Source organism: Aythya marila, assembly GCF_965140915.1.
Source record: "Aythya marila genome assembly, chromosome: 8".
Taxonomy (NCBI): Eukaryota; Metazoa; Chordata; class Aves; order Anseriformes; family Anatidae; genus Aythya; species Aythya marila.
In genome coordinates, this window is record NC_139049.1 from 15,945,071 (window position 1) to 15,963,755 (window position 18,685).

At 41.2% G+C, this 18,685-nt stretch overlaps 1 protein-coding gene across 1 annotated transcript in view; it reads left to right on the forward strand.

Annotated features, from left to right (window-relative positions):
• The window catches only part of NIBAN1 (niban apoptosis regulator 1), a 65,554-nt gene that overhangs the window by 20,837 nt on the left and 26,032 nt on the right, over nucleotides 1-18,685 (forward strand). The window contains exons 2-5 of the mRNA XM_082765552.1: nucleotides 5,720-5,850; nucleotides 7,228-7,359; nucleotides 8,034-8,148; nucleotides 9,687-9,854. Of these exons, the coding sequence (XP_082621678.1) occupies nucleotides 5,720-5,850; nucleotides 7,228-7,359; nucleotides 8,034-8,148; nucleotides 9,687-9,854 (546 nt within the window). The remainder of the gene's footprint in view (nucleotides 1-5,719; nucleotides 5,851-7,227; nucleotides 7,360-8,033; nucleotides 8,149-9,686; nucleotides 9,855-18,685) is intronic.

Below are 18,685 nucleotides of genomic sequence, written 5' to 3' on the forward strand. Positions count from 1 at the left end.
TGTGATTTGCTGTCTGTCTGTGTCCTTTCTGTGAATTTCCCAAGAAGAATTTTCTTGATCCAGGTCCGGGAGGGAAATGTGTCTGTAGGAATCAACCTTTCAGTGTGACTTCGTAGATGAAACACCTTTAAGCAGGATTAGTGCTCTGTATTTTTTTCTGTATTTTTAACAACGAGGAGACAGTATTCAGAAATGGGAGAATCCGTAATTAAATCACAAGCTGCTCTTGCTATTGGGAAAAAGAGCCTTTTTTGTAGAGTCTGTGGGGTCTGACTCACTCAGCTCTGTCTCTCTGGAATACAAGATGCTCATGAAGTTGCATAAGAAGAACATTACAGGTGTATAAACCTATTGAAATCTGTCGTCATTATGCAACTCAGTATAAAATCCAGCCTTGCTTTACAGAGCACTCAGTAAAGAGCTATGTACTCAAGCTGTAGAAAGGGAGATCAGCGAGGCTGGAACAGAGCCTGTTATGTTTGGCTCTTCCTTTGCTGTGGATCATGAACTCACAAATGTGTTTGTTTAGCTTGCCCAGAGAGAGGAGCTTAACTTTTGGTGGAGCACAAATTCCACACCCACAGCCTCAACAGGCAGAGCTGCAAAGAAATATTTTTTGTTTGTTTGTTTGTTTTGTTGTTTTGTTTTGTAACACATAGAGAACATGGGCTAAGCACCCAAAGAGTGCTTATGTAGTGCTTATGTGCTGAGATTTAGGAAGAGGATAATCTGGGGTATTATTCTATCCTATGGCTTTAGTTTTGGGTGACTAGCTGGAATTTTACCATTGCAATTCAGCATCTGCATTCCAGGTGGACAGTTCGGGGATCTGTGTGCACACTGATGTGGTTGCAGCATTATACATTTTTTACGAGAGTAGTCTCCATAAATACAAAACAAGGCTGACCATAAATATTGTGTTTCAATATTTTATCAGGTGCGAACAGCACTTTACAGTGTGTCTGCATCGGCGAAGGGGTGGCTCCGCTAGGGAGCTTCTTGGTTTGGCTGAACAGGCACAAACAAACCTGCAGAGTTGTGATTCACCCAAAGCAGAACATGGTGTTTGTGTCTGTCATCTCTTTTTTCATAACAGATATTAAATGGCTCACGACTAATCGGAATGCTATTTCTATAAATAAAGATCAAACCAAGGTATGCTTTCAGCAACAAAGAGAATATTTTGTGTTGCCTCCCTTTACATGTAGGACGAAGCCTAGGAGCGCTTGGAGTTAGTCAGATGTAACTTCTAGGTGGTGCCATCAGTACTGCATGAGAAAGACCACAGAAAAGAGGGAATCCGTGGTAATTTCCATGACACTATTACAAGTCCCAGAGCACTGGAAGCTGGTAGGCACTGTTAAAGAAGGTATCTCGATCACTTTCATGGCTTTTGTGGTTCCCAGATGTATTTAACAGGTGATGGTGAGTATGGTATTGCAGGGGCAGGAGAAGCGGAGGCTGTTTCTCCCTCTACACAGCAAGCATCTGACATGTTTCAGAGCTGCTAATACTGAAATCTAGCTTTGCCAAGTCACAGAGCTCAAGTAAAAACATCACAGATTTTAGACATTATCTCAGTCAACGGTTGTATTTATCTTGGATGTAGGATGGAATTGTCCCTTGAGGTGAAGTCAGAAATTATTTTCTAAACTCATTTCACTGCTACCCTGATGGGCTAGGAAAAGATTTTCTGTTTTCTTATATAGGTGTGTATATGTATGTATAGCAGTAATTTTTAAGCTCACTACCGAACTCACTGAGTATCGTTAAGGTACGTGGTAGGAAGAGCCAGCACATCCCTGGCTGTGGTTTGCATGCCTGGACGGTGAATGTTTGTATGGTCACCTCATCCTTTTAGGTTTTCTTCTGGCAGCTCTGCTTGCAAGCTTGTGGAAGAAGCACAAGGAGAGTGTCGGTCGTTCCCAGTCTGTCTCAGCACTTCACAGTAGTTTGAAGTGCTGGGCACTCACCAAGTACAGTAGTTATTGTTTCTTTTATGTTTTATTTTGTCTAGGCTTTGCTTTTATACAGCAAATAATCTAAGGATTTTTAAAGTTGCTGTCCCATGGGGCACAAAGTATATTTTCCAGAGGGCTTAAATGGTTTGAGAAGATAAATCTCCCCACCCTCCAGAGGGACTCGTTTTTTGAAAGCCCCTCTCAGAAGCAGTCATGCTGCAAAGAAGAAGGGTCCTGGCAGCACCCTGGTGCCAGATGCTGGTGCTGAGGGGCAGTGGCAGCCCTGGCAGCCAGCTCTCGTCTCTGCCCCTTCCTGGCTCCCACATGGCCACAGCCCTGTGGCTGGGAGTGACTCAGGGGGCAACCAGCAATGCTTCATGCTTCCGAGTGCAACAACATCTGTTTCTGTGCTTCAAAGACGCAATGTAATGTGGGCTAAATTACTGGACTGAGTGCAGGAATGGTGCTGTAAAGCAGGAGGTGCAGCGTGAAGCGATAGGAGGGTTCGTTCTCTAGCAAGATCTGAACCCTCAGCAGAGGGTGAGCATCCGCAAGCACAGGCCCTTTGACAGAAGTCCTTCACCCCCTATCGCTGTTGTCTTCTGCTCATAGTTCTGGTTGCATGCAGGCTTCTACTGGAGGTGATCTAATTTTGTATTCTCTGAGGAGAAATGCCCATTTTGCTGCTGGATACAGAGCGCGTTTACACGGGCTGGAGTTGTGCCGTTGCCAGCCCAGCCAACTGGGAAAGTTGGCCTTGCTTCATATAAACAGCTCAGACTAAGAAAGCCACACTAAATTTGGAAAAGAATGAGGGGAACTCATTTTTCAGCAGTCCTAGAGTATTTTATCTTGAGTTGCCCCATGTTATCATCTCATGGGAAGAGATTCTAGTACTCATTGCTGTTTCCATCATGTTTATTTTCAGATAGCATATTTTTATCTTCTGTAAACCAAAACATTTAAAGATCCACTGGCAAACAATGGATCAAGGGTCTGCTGCTCTTCCCGCCTGCAGCTTGTGTTGCAGTTCCTGTGGATCCAAATGCTGTAGGGTCAGGTCCTCAACAGTTCAAGTGGCATTCACAAGCTCATCGAAAAAACTTTCCATGTAGTCTCAAAAGCATTTTTAATACTATGATCCTTTGCAAATAGTGGTGCCAGGACTAGAAGAAACAGCATGAAACATTTGCTCCTTGAGTCATTATTTTGATTGATAATATTCTGCACAGAAAAATTGCATTAATGTCATACTTCTTAGTATATATATTGTGAATTGCTTAGTTCCTTTCTTTTGGGCCATGATACTGTAAGCTAATCTAAGACATATTTATGCTTAGGAATCACCCTTCTGCATCGATTTAGCCATAATTGAAAGCCTTTGCCAAAATTACAGGTATTTCCTGTGATTGTTGGGTGTTATTCTAACACCAGAATTTTGTCCTTGTCTCATTTCCTCTAAAAATTTTTACTGCAGGATGCAGGCAGTAGGGACTTACAGAGTCAAGTGATGTCCAGCGTCCCAGAGCCCTCTGTAACAGATTAAGAGGCCACTAAAAGCTGGAGAAGAAAAAGCCAGGGTGGAAAACAGGGGCAAACCCTGCCAGTGGCCTGAGCAGGAAACTCCACTGGGGCTGGGGCCAACAACATCCTACAACATCCTACTGCTGGCAGGGACCGTCCACTTTGTGAATTAAAAAAAGTATGCTGTAAAGAAGGTTTTGGGAAGCCTTGTCCTTATTTGGAGAATAAGTTTATGCCTCTGCCCAAAGCAGGCTGGTTTTAAAAGGCTGTCAGATGGGTAGGGATGTTGTGCTTCAGCAGCACTGATATCCTGCTATTATATGTGAGCACATCCTATAATTACTAATCTCAACAAATCTGGTCGCGTAAAGCTGGAGGGTTGGAGTCTAGATGCTGATTTAGGTCTGTCCCACAGCTGAATTTGTGAGAAACTCACATACCTGACAACTTAGCACGTCCCTGCAGAGGCCTCCTCAAAGGCTGCAGGCAGGAGAGCTGTGGGGCTTGGAGATAACCTGGAGATAACACGGATGCAATTGCAACTGTTTGGAAGTTACGGAATGGGCAGACTTTATAAGAGACTCCCTTACCGGGTTATACTTCCCTAAATCTTTTGTTATTGCCTGTCTCTGTGAACTCCTTAGCAAACTAGCTATTTTCCCTTGGCAGTCTCAGCCACTCAGGTTGGATTTGTAAATGGAAATAATGGAGCCAGAACTGTTAGGTCTTGGACCATAACACCCAGTACACCAGAACATTCCACGCACTTACAGTCATCCACAGCTTTCCTTTCTTTAACCGTATTTGTTTTGATCTTTAAAATTATTTGAGATGACAAAATGCATGGACATCCTGGGAACTGTGAGGGTATATAAACTCCCTTTAGGTGTATGTGTTTGTGTGTGTGAGAAATGGCAATAAAATCCATAGTAACACTGGAAATTTTTCATGATTACTTTAGAAGGACTGTGGTTATGTGCTTGAAACAGCGAATATGACAAGACCTTTCTATGAGTTCGTCATAGCTGCTCCATACTTACAGCCTGTTGTATAAAATACAGGAACATCATGAACCACCCCCTGCAAGGAATCCTTTTAGGTGGCTGCCTGGTGGGTGGCTGGGAGCGTTTGTCTGTCTGGGTACATCACCACAGGGGGCAGGTGGTCCAGACCCTGAGCACTGCCTTGGTTCTTGCTGGTTCCCGTTTCACCCTTCAGGAGTGCTGAATGTTGGTCATGGTTTGGAAACCCATGCATATAGAAGGCTTGGGAACTACCTATTTTTGTCTTTTTTTTTTTTTTTTCCCCAAGTGGGATAAGATGTAATTTTGAAAGTGTCAAAATCGTTTGAGGTGTGAAATTATGTTTCTGTGTCCTGTGCTCAGAAGAAACCTTTGTCACAGGGCTCCTTAAAACAAAGAAAAATGGGCTGTCTCCAGTATCCAGGCTGGTCTCCTGTATCCAGGATGTGCTTCCAGAAATCTAGATCGTAGTCCAGGTTTGGGATTTTGCATTGCTTTAGAGTCACATAAGGACACGTGACTTTAACTTTTAGCTTCACTTCCCTGTCTGTAAAGCATTATTATTTCTTTGATAGGGTTAATGAGTTAATTACTTGTAAATTGCTGTAAGATTTCCAGAAATTAGACCCTCAATGTGTTTACTGCTGCTACTGCTGCTGCTGAGATCTTGATCTTAGCAAGACAATACAAGATTAATATTTCATGCGATGTGACTGAGTATCTGTTTACATTAAAACAAAGAAGGGGCTGCAGTGCCCAAGCCTAGAAACCATACTTTGTCAGAGCTATGAGTTGGCTTTAAAACCTGATTATGTGATAAATTTGGGTAACATATCTAAGCACTATCCAGTACCAATTGTGTGTGTTTCTTTGGAAACCTTATCAGCTATCAAACATCTGACTCTGTGGCAGTATGTTCCTGGGAGAGACATAGAGCATCTTTACTTAAAGTAATGGATTTGGGGTATGTTTTGCCCACTTCTGTCACTCCTAGAATTAAAAAAAAAATATATCAAAAAATCTGTGCTTGTGTTATCACAACAGCTGAATGCAATGAACCCTCCGTGAGGGTTTCCTGACCTGCTGTGCAAAAAGTGGCCATTGGTACAGTTGGACAATATTTTAGGTTGGTGGTGATAACTGCTTTGGTTCTGCGTTACAGTTCCTGAGCTAATGTATATTAAATGTAGTTAATCTTTATTTCTGCTTCAGGAAAAACAGAAGCTGTCATAAAAAACTTCAGCCCACACTACAAACGCCAGTACACCGTGGCTTTCTGCAAGCACGTGCAGGATGAGCTGGAGCAGCACCGTGACTCCCAGTCACAGTTCCTCAAAACCAAGGTAGGAGGACATGTGGGCTTGGCCCCATCCAGAAGCTGCCATACAGCTCTGCCCTCTTGCATGAAATAATTAATGCATTAACTATTTAAATAACCCATTTAGTAGTTGTAAGGTATGGAAAGCGTGATCTGGAAGAATATTAGCTACCAACTGGGCTCGGTTTTCTTGTTTCCCCAGTGTTGAATGCCCTCAAGTAATGTTAATAGGCAGTACAGATACTCAAAGCTTCTAAAAATCAAGTCCATAATTCTTGCAAAGTTATTTAGATGTTTCTCTATGTAAATACACAGAATTTAAATACCTAATAAATGGGTATCTAGGACATTTTGTATGTGTACTTTTGTTTGTATCACCCAAGTTTACGCAATAAATTTGCAAGTGTGGATGCTGGATTTGGTTTGGTTCAGTTTTAGGTGGAAAAGATGTACTTGGGTGTGGGTTTAAAGTTTATTTCTGAAAATTTTTCTTAGTTTTGGCTGTTTTACAATGTACATCTTTTGGGAGGACATCATAGGAGAAAAACCTTAACATGTTTCTGGTACAAAGTATGCATTTCATAAATGTAGAGTTGTACACTTGGGCAAAACTAGTTGTTTCCCAATGATTGCAAGGTTTTGCAAGGATGTTGGGAGAGCTATTGTATGTTTAGGGCAGAAATTTAGGTAGGAAACTCAATTAATCCTTTCAGCCATGGTTAAAGGATTCTTTAAAGAAGATGATAATAATCCCCTCTGTGAAATAAGCTACAGAGAGCTGATTTTTTATTAGAGCACAAGAGAAAAAGAGAGACAAAAGTCTCCTTATTAGAGGAAAATGTGGAGTACCAACCTTTAATATAAAGAAGGTTTAAATCTAATTTTTTGGCTGTGTTCAAAATCATGGATTTCTGATGCTCTAGAAATGAGTAGGGAAAAGATGTGATGTAGAGGGTACGGTGATAGAAAAGCAGTGTCTTTCAAAAACGTGTGCCAATTATAAGAGCACAGGTGTAAAAGTATTACAAAGAAATGTGAAATAATTGACTGTTTTGTAACAAAACTTTGCTGCATCAAAGAAATATTTTAGTGCATATTGGAAAGTAGGCAATAGTGATCTATGTCATTTTACATTCAGCATATCAACTGAAAGGTACATACGAACATCTCTGCCTCAGAAATCTGAAGGTAGTGCTGAAAGGCAGAGTTTCTCTGCTGCCTCATCACCACAAACTACAAGAATTTGATTGTTCGTGTAGGATCTGCCTGGTTCAAACTGATGTGCATTACTCCAGATTTCATTTGAAGATTGAAAAGCCCTCGTAGCAGTCTTACAGAAATAAAAGCTTCAAAATGTCCAGTAGTACAGAGTCATTTCAAATCTAGAAAATTGTCTTTGCAGCCAAAGGCAGAAGCTGGGACAGTCTTATATGAAACAGAGTTGCTGCATTTTGCTGAGGACCTGAAGAAGTGGAAGGACAGATATGTTGTTATCAAAAATGACTACACTGTGGATTGCTTTGAGACCAAAGAGGTAAACTCTCCTTCCTGTTATGTTCTTCTACACTCCCAAAAAGACCAAGGTCTGATGAATTTGTTGCTGCTACTGTCTTTGTTTTAAGCAGTAATAGATGAGATGCTGTCTCCAGAAAGGCTGCTTCAGCCTTGTGGAATTGGCTGGAACTTGATAGGGATGCCTGAGGGTACAACGAAGTACCTTTCATTGGCCATAGACATTTGCATAAATTCACAAATCACACAGCACTTTGAACCTTCCTTTGAATATCACAGAACACTTTTTTGTATGTCATTATAATAGGTCACCAGGTTGGGTTTTAAGTAGAAATTTTTGGGTTGCTTCAAGCCTTAGTATAGTGAGGCTTTTTGTTATGTGGCTGCTGTAGTCAAACTAGCCCTGGCTGACAAATCAAACAAATAAAGCTTAGCAGAAAATCCCATCCTTTTCCCCTCCTTTCAGTCCCTGACTCTTCACCATGGCTGAGAAGCATTGAGAGAATATTTTTAAATACATTTTTTACTTAAAGATGTTTTAGACTTGACACGTGCGATGAATATATCTGAAATTCAGTCTGACAAAACCTCCTTCATTTGGGGAATGCATGCATTAGCTTTGTAAATGGTATGGTTATTTTGTGTTTTCCCTCTCCTTAAATCTCAGTTTTGACTCCCTCTGTCTTGATTTTCCAGGCCTACCTGAAAGGACTCAGCCCTAAATATCATATTGTTCCTGCAGGGGGCAAAGTGCTGACTTCAGAAGAAGATTACAATTTACTGTCTGATAAACATTTTCCAGATCCTGTTGGTAAGCCCTGGTAAAAGTTTAACTGCCAAACCTCAGGCTCTTTTTCTTACACAAGCCACTTCTGGGCAGACATTGAGGCTAGACTTTAAAGTAGATTAACAAAAGATGCACAGAGTCAAATCCTAATTTCAAAGTGGACAAGCATAGAAGATGCCACAAACTAAGTTCAAAGAAACGCTGGCTGTGTTTTTTTCCAGTATCCCTACACAAACCCTTTGGAAGCTGTGCAGAAGCGGAGCAGGAACCACACTACCATTGTTTGCAGGCTTTGTTCATATTCCTGGTTTATTTGTTCCATTTTTAGATGCCAGCTGCCTGTGTTGATTCACAGTTGATAATATGTCCCACAGAGACGGCAGGAAGGTTGCTGTTGCTGGATTTGTTGTTTCTGTGACAGGAACTGCTGGGATTCTGCCTGCCCCCACTCCAGTCCTTGAAGATGAAGAAAGTTCAGTGTTTGAGGGACCAGGTCTCTCCATGTTGTAGAGTCAAATTTGGAAAGGGATAGGGCCAAAAAGTAGATAAGTTTTTTGTTTTGTTTTGTTTTGTTTTGATGTCCTGTCTCATACTACTTGACTTATGAGTGCTGGGAGGTGTCCCCAGTACACCTTTTCCCAAGATGGTACCACTGGCATAGGATGGTCAGAGGCTGGCATGGGGCAGCAGAGCCCAGAGGTGTCCTTAGCATGTCACCACAGCTCCAGAGGAGTCAGGGATGAGCAATGTGGAGCAGCCCAAAGCCACTTTGGCCTTCTCATGGCTCTCCCTCTGCAAAGAGTGGCTCAGTTACTCTTTTACAGCCTCTCTGCCCTTTTGTGCAATGCTGAGATGAACGTCTTTTAGCTCTTGATGCACAGCACTGAGACAAGATTAGTTATATTTGTTCATCTCTAAATGGTATTGTACAGTATCCCCTGCACACAGTGACTCAGGTCAGGCTGCAACTGCAGATACTTTATGCTTTCTTTGCTTCACCATCAAGGGCTTGAAGTGACAGTCCGTCAGGCCATGTTGCAGCTCTGTTTGAAAATCTTGGACACAGGGAAACTGCTGATGTTCCTTCACAATTTAATGCAGTTTGTTTCTACATGGGCTGTAGAACTGTACGCTCCTTTATGGTCTCTGTGTGAAGACACAGAGTTGCCCAGTATCTTACTTATTTGCCATGAAAACCTTTTCCCTAACAGTTACAGTCCAGTGACATAGTTTTCCTTGAAATTTTACCAAAAATATGTAGCTTCTGTCTACCTTGAATATAAAAACAAGAGGACATCAAGCTGCTACAGTATAACAGGGAGGTAGGTGGCTGATGCCAGCTGAGTTTGCTGGTCCTAGCTGTGTCCCACTGAAACCTCCCAAACCACTTGGATCAAGACAGGACCTCTGATTCTAAATTTTGATTTTGACATGTCACATTCATTGTTCAACTCTAGCAAAGGTCTCTTGTTTTAACAGTTCTGTCTGTGCTGTCATAGAAGAGAAAAAGAGCCAGCCCCCAAGAGAGCAGAAAATTCTAAGCTGAGATGTGTTTTGTGTAGGGTCAAGCGAGAAGGAGGTTGCTCAACCCTTCGTTCAGCTGCCTAGAGAGTTCCCAGTGTACCTGTGGCAGCCATTTGCCCGACACAGCTACTATTGCTTCCAGGAGCCAGAGGCTCAGAGGCAGTTCAGCGCGGTGCTGAATGACTGCGTGAGACACTCAAATCATGGTGAGTACAAAAAGGATTTCTGCCTGTACATCATTTACACCAGTGAAAATTTAAGTAGCTTATAATAGTAAAAAAAAAAAAAAAAAAAGAAAGAAAGAAAAAAAGGTATGAAAATGAAAGTCACTTATGAAAGCTGTTCAATTTTCACTGCCTGAGAGAATGCATTAACATACCCCTTTTTCTTGCTTTGCTGAGAGCTGTTGGGTTGGATTTGAGCTGCAATGTAGTAAGCATGGAATAGAAGACATGGGAATGACTTTGAAAGTGGCACTCTCCTTTCTGTCAGTTCATGTGAAGCCAATATCTTGATGCAAAATTATACGAGTTGTTTACTAAACATTGCAAGTCAAACTCTCACCTGTGTTTGCAAGCTTAGCAAATGCAGCATAAATCTAGTAGACCATGTGTGTACAGCATTGAGGGAACGCAGTCCTCCAGTACACATTTGAAGTCTTGTCTTGTACATATATCTCCAATGGCCAAACATTTTCTGTTCTTGTTGGGTGTTGAGATGGCAGCTCAAGTCCTCAGCCAGGGTAGAGCCTTGTGAGTGGAACTTGAAACCTATGTAAGACATGGTATTGATTGTTTGCACAAGGGCACATTTTAAATATGACTTTCTGAGTACATTAGACTATAAAATTTGAAAAAACACACAAACTTGTGACTTGCTAGGAATATAAAAATAACCTTGCTTTCATGAAAGTGGAAGAGCTTTGGATCCTTTATGAGTTGGATCCTTCAGAAAAAGAAGTGCTTTTCACTTTTTCAGATGAGTGAGTTGATGTGATTTTTCTTTTTTTCATCAAGCTGACCTGATTCCCCCATTGATGTCCAGGCTCTTCCATGCCTTTAGTGTTGCTTTCAAGTCCCATTTACTCCTACTGCCCTCCATGGGAGATGGAAACAGAGAAACTTCTCCAACAATTTCATCTACTTGGGCCTGAAGCCCATGCTTGTAGATAGATGAATTGAGAGTGCAATGTGTAGACGGTCTGTTTTGCTTACAGCAGTTGCTGCCAGTGTTTTTTTAGCTGTTGCTTTTGTCTGCTGGTCATCAGTTTCACCCTATTACCCTCAGACAGTTGTCTCACGCTGTCCTCCCCAGATTCTTCCCATTTGCCACCTCTTCTGTCTTGTCTCCACTGCCAAAGAAAGATATTCCTGGTCCCCTCTAAGACTCCATTCCCTGATGACAACACACATAATTCTATTTCTAGGCAGTCCCCTAAGATGCACAGTTATGTGCCTAGGGCTGGGTGGTGGCTGGTGGCAGGCACCTTATTTGCAGGACATGCGGGACTCCCAGTCCTGATGCTCATTCTGAAGGTGGAGAGACTCAGCGTGCCGTTCTAGCACTACCAGTGTTGTACAAACCAGACAAAGCATCTCTGATACAAATCTGTGTAGGCGTGGGGAGGCTGAGGGCTAAAACACTGTGGTAAGCAAATACCCAGTCATGGGGACCATAAAGACTGTTTCATTACTAGATTAGCATATGCTAGAGGCAACAGTCTAGAAGGAACACACCTTCACTTGGCACTTCCAAATAGTTCAAGTCTATAGTCTCAATAAATATTCCTTTTATAGCTCGCAGAGGAACCCACGTTCCCATAGTGTGCCTGAAGGCAAAGCCAGCCTCTGTGATTTACAGTTCTGATTAGCCTGCTTTTAGCTGTGGTCATCCAGTATGAAAATGCGCCAGACTTTGGAAAGCTAACCCTTTTTTCCTCACCAGGGTTTGGTAAGGAGATGGGGATACAATCAAGTTTTCCTGGCACTGTGAGTCCTCCATGACTCGAAGCCTGTTCATTAGGTTTGGGTTTTTTGTTTCCCTATTCTGGAGCAAGTGTAATAGGCTTGAAATGATTTTGGCAGCCTTTGTGTGTGTTTTTTTTTTTGTTTTTTTTTTTTCCTTAAAGTTCAGCACATCACTCTAGGGCACAATTCTGAATTGGCAAAAGCTAGGACTAGATGACCTAACAGGTCTTTTCCATCTTCAGTGCCTGCAAGTCTGTGTTTTATTATATTTCATATGGCTCAGCTGTTGCTCATTTATGCATCTGTTCTAGGATTTATTCCTCTCAGCTTTTTTTGTGGTCAAGTTATTATCGAACAGAAGATTTTTAGTGACACCAGAGTACCTTTATCAAGGCTCATCCTTTCTGTCACATTATTTCTGCTTGACAGACTGGGAGATAAAGAGAGTCTGTATTAAGACCTACTGTTACAATGGTAAACACGAACAGGTTTTTATAGCTAAGTAAATGGGACCCAGTATTTTCTTGATTTCTTGCAGTTGTACCATCTCCTAGAAACCAAAGTGTCATCAGTGGAAAAATTATCACTGTCCTGCACCTCAGTAACCTTAGCTCTGCCCTTGAAGTGAACTTCTTCAGTGTTCTTTTTTTTTTTTTTTTAAAGGACTTCATATTGATTTATATTAGTTCCTGTGTGACTGATATATTACTTTATTAATACTTTTTTTTAAGCTTTATTTGCAACCAGTTCCATCCACACAAGACGGGCATCTGAACAACTTGACAATGTTATATATACGTGCAGCAATACTACAGATTAATAAAGCTTGTGATACAAATGTAAGCTGTGTTCTTATATTAAAGTGAAAAGTGAGAAGAAATGTGAAAAATCCTTAAAGTTTGATTATGGAATAGAATTTAGTGGGATGAGGAGCACTGGCCAAGGCAGCACTCTCCCCATCTCTTCATTGCCAGGGCAGATTTGGCAAGGGCAGGAGAAAAGCAGATGTAATGTCTGATCAGAGGCTGCCTTTCTGTCTTTTCTATAAAATAACACTAGGAGTTCTGGAAAGGAGTGTATCTTACTGGGTTTCAGCCAAAAATTCAGAGGAGTTTTTAGTTAAAACCGGTTTTCTCCCAGGAAGCAGAATTAAATACCGTCTCTCACTGAACACAAACCTCGAGTGAATCAGCGTGTGGTTTTGACATGGGAGCTACTCTGGGATTCAGCTATTTACTCTCTTTAGAGTCTCTCATCTTAAATAACTGGTCCGTCCTGTGTTTCTGGGTTTTTATGTCGGAACTCCTGGTCAGAAGAATAATTACAAACATGTTTGGATTTAGGGATTAGTGCTTGCAGCTGTGATTCAGGTGTGTGGACTGTGGGGTTTTCATTCCCCCTCAAATTTTCTATTGTGTTCACCTTTCCTTTATATTAATTGATGAGGGTTTGTAGTTTAAGGAGCAATGTTATACACCCTTCTTGAGTGCAATTCAGATAAAACATATTAAAAACCTTTAAAATGTGGCTAAACCAACCAGGACCAGATTGGCCATGGTACCGTAAATATTCTAACTGAACAGGATGTGTACACCGAGATTCTGTGAATTAGCCTGATTTTGAAAGTTGAGCGATGGATTAATCTAAGTACAGAAATCATCCAAGTTCAGTGATTCATCTGGGGAACTCCCCTTTTGCTCTTTGCAAGTTGGCTTTTGTGATGCCTCAGGATTTGGAGAGGAGATCCAAATACTTTGGGGGTTTTCAGCTGTGAGGATGTGTGATTAAGGGCTCATTGCTGAAAACACAAATACCCAGGGAGCAGCAGAGGAACCCTGACAGAATAACAGAGGAAAAAGGAGATGAAGGGGGCCAATTAGGTGTAAACAGGAGGGTGGTGAGTCCAGTCAAGCCCCACACTGCTATTTGCTTGCGAGTGAAGCCTGTGTACATGTATACCAGGTAGAATTAAGGATTTCAGTGGGCTGCATTAATGACCATTGCATGCAACTCTGAAGTGCCATGATTCATGGAATTTTACCTGCTGTGCACGTATATAGTCTTCACTCACCAGCAAAAATCAATCCAGAATATTTGGCAAGTAGGAGAGGAGGTGTGGGAGGCAGCAACCGGACAGACCTGGGAGAGGGACTAAGCCAGCTAGTGAAGAGAAGTAGGGGCCTGAGAGTTACTGTCGTGGGACTAAAGCATGGACCCATCTGTGGGGCAGGTAGGGAAGGATGTCACAAGAGCTGCAGCTACTGGTGCTGCCAGATTTGGCAACCCTAACATAAGCTATGTTTGCGTTTGATACTCTTTTCCAGCAGAGTTCGAGTCAAATAAATTTCAAAATTTGTTTTTACCATTCAGTGTGTGGCCCTTCTCCTGTTAAAATTAATAGTTATGAAACTTTGCTTCTAGGGAAGAAAAAAAAAAAGCTAACTGTAAATTTGCACACTCAGTACAGAGGTGCTGCTATCTAATCTTGGCAGTTATCTCAAAACTTCTTTACAAAAGCTCCATCAGAAAGCTTCCTTCCCTCCACATTGTCCAGTTCTCTACCAACACCTTCATAATTAAGGATTTCAGTGGGCTGCTTTAAGGAACATTGCATGCAGCTCTGAAATGCCATGATTCATTGCTCATTGAATTTATCCTAAGGCATAGGATATAAAACATAATGGGCATATTTGCTGCTTTCTAAGCTTTTTGACTATTATGAATGAAAGGGTGAGCTAAATTAGTTAAATGACTTGAATGTGCATATATAAAGATAATTTTCAGGGGAAGTCTCTAAACAGGGAACTTGGGGAGCCAAAAAATACTCATGGCAGAAGAGGCTTTTTCTAAGCCAGCAAATACAGAGGAGTCAATCATAAAATGTGGTGAAGAGTAATAGGATTTAGTGATGACTCTTCCTAGAGATAATTCCACATACAAAGAAGAAAGCACAGTTCTCTGGGCACAGTGCTACACAATTAAGCTTTCAACATTTGTTTATCTGTCCTTGTGCTGTGCAAGACTTGCAGTATTTTCCCAGGGTGATCATAAAGCCTTCAGTGTTTCAGCAAAACTGAAAAATAAATGTTTAAAATGGCAAATGTGTCAAGACAAAAGAGAGCTGTCAGAAGAAGATGCAGGTTCAAGGGCTACTAGAAAACATGTTCTGATCTTAGTTGGGACACATTCACAATGTAGCCAGTGTGGGGTTATTGATTTTAGTAAATAATTCGCATTGTTTACCACAGTAGAATTTTTTTATTTTTAAAGACCCTTTACTGCATCGTGTCAAATATTTTGATATATTTGTTTCAGTTTTCATGATTCCTTCCTCTCTCCCTCTCCCCCTCCCCTCCCCTCCCCTCCCCTCCCCTCCCCTCCCCTCCCCTCCCCTCCCCTTCCCTTCCCTTTCCTTCTTTCATTAGGTAGGCTTCTCCTTTCCTATACAAGATTACCAGCTATTGTGTTTCACTTGGTATTTGCTGTTAAAAGAGAGGGCCAACCAGTTGGTGTTGGGATGTAGGGAAGTCTACGTAATGGGAAGGAAAATATAACTAGCTAATTCTGGGAGATGCAGAGTTTCACTTCTTGTTTTCATATTCTTTCATCTGGTTTGATTTCACATCCGTATCTTGATAAACACCCTCATGACACAGGAAGCTAGGGGACTTTCAAAACCATATCCTGCCATCTCCAATTTCACCATAACTAAAAAAGTAGAGAAAAAATACATTAAAGAAGTACAACAAGGAAATGTATTAGGCAAGAGAGAAATACAAAATGTCATTTTTATCCTTATGCAGGACATTCTGGCACAGCTTGGCTATGATAGGAGAGCTGAGACAGCATCAGGTTTACTATCTCTGTAATGTTTTGGATTGCCACCAGCTCTGTCCATATTTCCTATTTCAACTCTAAGTTTAGCTCGCAGTTGTTTTTCTCATAATTATTTGTAGCTTTCCTACATGGACGTGTGTATAGTACGTACAGGACTTACCAACTCTTGGTCTGTAATTCAAAATAATTACTGAAGTGTTGGTAAAGGTTGAGAAAAGGACATTTAATATTCAAGCTGAAGGAAAGGTTGGCTGTATCAGGAGAAATACTGTCTTTGTTAGACACTTCCTTCTCCTTGTCATCCTCTTTACCAGCTACGTGCAAATCCCTGCCTCTGAACCTGGTTCTGTACTGCTTGTCTTTATCCCTGTACAGAGCAAGGCATCTGTCATGAGTCCAAATAGGACTTTGGAAAGATTTTTGAGTCTTCATGTTACAGCCAGGTTGGCTTTTCTTCTCTGGGGAGGGCAGCTGAAGGAAAGAATTTTCTTGTTCAGGTATCTTTATCAGGATTATCTTTCTCAGAAACTGTGCAGAATGACCAATTAAAGTAGAAAGGAGTAGGAAATTGCAATTGCTTTGATACCCTGCAGGTTGTTTTTTTTTGTTTTGTTTTGTTTTGTTTTGTTTTTTAATGTTAAAGGAAAATAGCTTTTCTCTAGGATGAAAGCGAGATCTTTCTGAAGGTTTGCATGATATTTTGGGTCTGGGCAAAGGTATAACATAAGCAGTGTTCAGCCTTCCACCTGTATGTCCCCAAGCTGGGACTTGCATCTTGACTTCTCTCATTGCAGCTGCTGTACTTTAATTAATTAAATCACTCTATGGTTAACAAGATCAGATCTCCTGTACTCCACATGAGTGGCTGAGGTGATGGCTGGTTTGTGCTATGTCTCTCACCTTATCCACAAATCTAAATATGCATTCAAAAGACGTGTGTAAACTGCCACAGAAGTATTAACACTGTCTTAACATTCAAAACCATTTTCCTATAAATATGTTTGACATGGCTTATGGGGTGCTACAAAACCCATGAAATGTTTTAGGATGCAATATAGAATTTTATGTATAATTTGCTTAAAGTGAGACTATTTTTCCTACTTGTGGGATGCTTTTACTCTGCACATTATTTCCTTTGTTGAGTGATTGACTTTTCCAGTAAGCCCCTCTGGCTTGTACTGTAGTTGGGATTTTCAGTCTGTGGGAGGTGTATTCATTCTGAAATGACAAGATGATTAACGTGTGTAAAATCCTAATTGTGACTGTGCTCTTCCTACCTCTGTCACCTCCACACCCTGTTTTTATCTTTCTTCTCTTATATGTTACAAAGCAGGGGGTGGTGCAGAGGAGACACTGCCTTGTGCCCACCACCTGAGCTTGGTTTAGTAGCTGTGAAGATACCCATTTGTGCAGGTGTAAGGCTGTATTTGGGCTGCGGCTTCAAAGGTCAGTGGCAACAGAATGCTCATCTTTACCAGGAATACAGGAGATGGTTTGTAAAGCACTTGGAGATTATCAGAGATGAATGAATCTGTGGTTTAGACTATAAAACACCAGCCTGATGTTCCCGGCAGAGGGAGGTGCCATGTAATCTGTCTTGTGCTGCTTTGAACAGCTTTAATACAGGCATTGCATGCTGCAAAGCAATCATCTGAAATGCTGCTTTAATATTTAGGAGGGAACTTGCACTGCAAAACTTTATTTGCTATAAATACTGTGTATTATTGCAGGGTTGTATCCTGCTTGGAAATGACCTCATTTAGCTTCTGTTAGTGGTTAGCAGTTTTATACCACATGGTCTGTGAATCATACGGTACTACATTGCTCTCAGGAAAACATCAGAGCTGTGAGGTTGATGCTTCTCAGACCCAGGACATTATACTTCACTTCGATCTCAATTTGGGGTAGTAATATGACAGGACTCCATTTTGTAAATTTAAACGATACGTCCTTTTATTCATATAATTTTTTTCTGGAGGGGCCATAGCTGCATTACAAGCCCTAGGCAAGCCATCTTTTCCTGACATCCAGTGCCTTAGCTCTTCTCATCTCTCCTTGTTCAGACAGATGGATTCACTTCAGTTTTCTCTTTGGGTTGGGACCATGTTTGTTTCTTGGGAGACAGAATTTTTCATAACTTCAGCCTTTTGGAGATGTTGGCCACTACCTTTCTTACCATTTTTTGGTAATATCTTACAAGCAACAACTCTTGAAATGTGCTGAGAACTTGGATGGTTGCTTTTTGCCATCTGATAACAGGATGATAGGCTGGTCTTGCTTACTTGTGCATAACAGACTCAGGGTCTGGGCTCTCTCTTTGGCAATTCTCTGCGTCTTGTCTGTCGTTGTCTGTGTGATGGTATCACTCACACACCTCCTAGTAGAGAACTGCTCATCGTTAACAGAAACTGCATGAGCAACAGACATTAACCACTGCAGTCGCTACCCACAGCAAATAAACCCCAGGCAGGTATTACCAGAAAAATGCTGTTATAGGAAACCTGGGCTAAATAGATCACTCTTAGAAAGGGAAACTGTTCTTTGTCATGTTCATTTACTTTCTTTTGATGGGCGTCCCCTAATTGTGGTGGTGGGAAGTTGGCAGAATGATTCTTTAACTGCAGGAACATCTCTTATTCCCTAATGTTCTCCAGATGCCTTCACCCAAATCTGTTGGTGTTTGGCACTGTGCAATAGCTTTTCTTCAAGTACCAATACAAGAGATAGAAATGTCCTGTGTAGTGAGATGGCTAAGACACCACACTTTCTGAAAATAAAGCCTTTTTTTTTTTTCAGCAGCCTCCCTCTAGTTTTGGGCCGTGTGTTTTCTTTTTTACTAGTGTTTGTTTAAAAAGAGCTGAATTTTAAAAGAAACTCAATTAGATTTTTTGTTTTTAATTGAAGAGCATGTTTAATGCAAAACAGAGGAAACACAATAATCTAAATGTATTTTAAAGAAACAGATGCCAGGGGAGAGGGGGATGACTCAGAAGGGCAAGAGAACTGAGAAAAGTTTAATTTGCATTTCTTAGCATAAAATCTGTCCTGTTGAGGGTAATGTCCAGTGGAAATAGTAAGTGGTGGAAGCACCATCTTTTGAGACTGCTAAAACCAAAGGTAGAACACTGAAATTCACAAATATTTTTGAGCTTTATTCACCTCCTACTATTCTGTTCATAGCATCACAAGAAGCACAGCCCTTCGCCATTACTGTACAACTGGAGATACTTCTC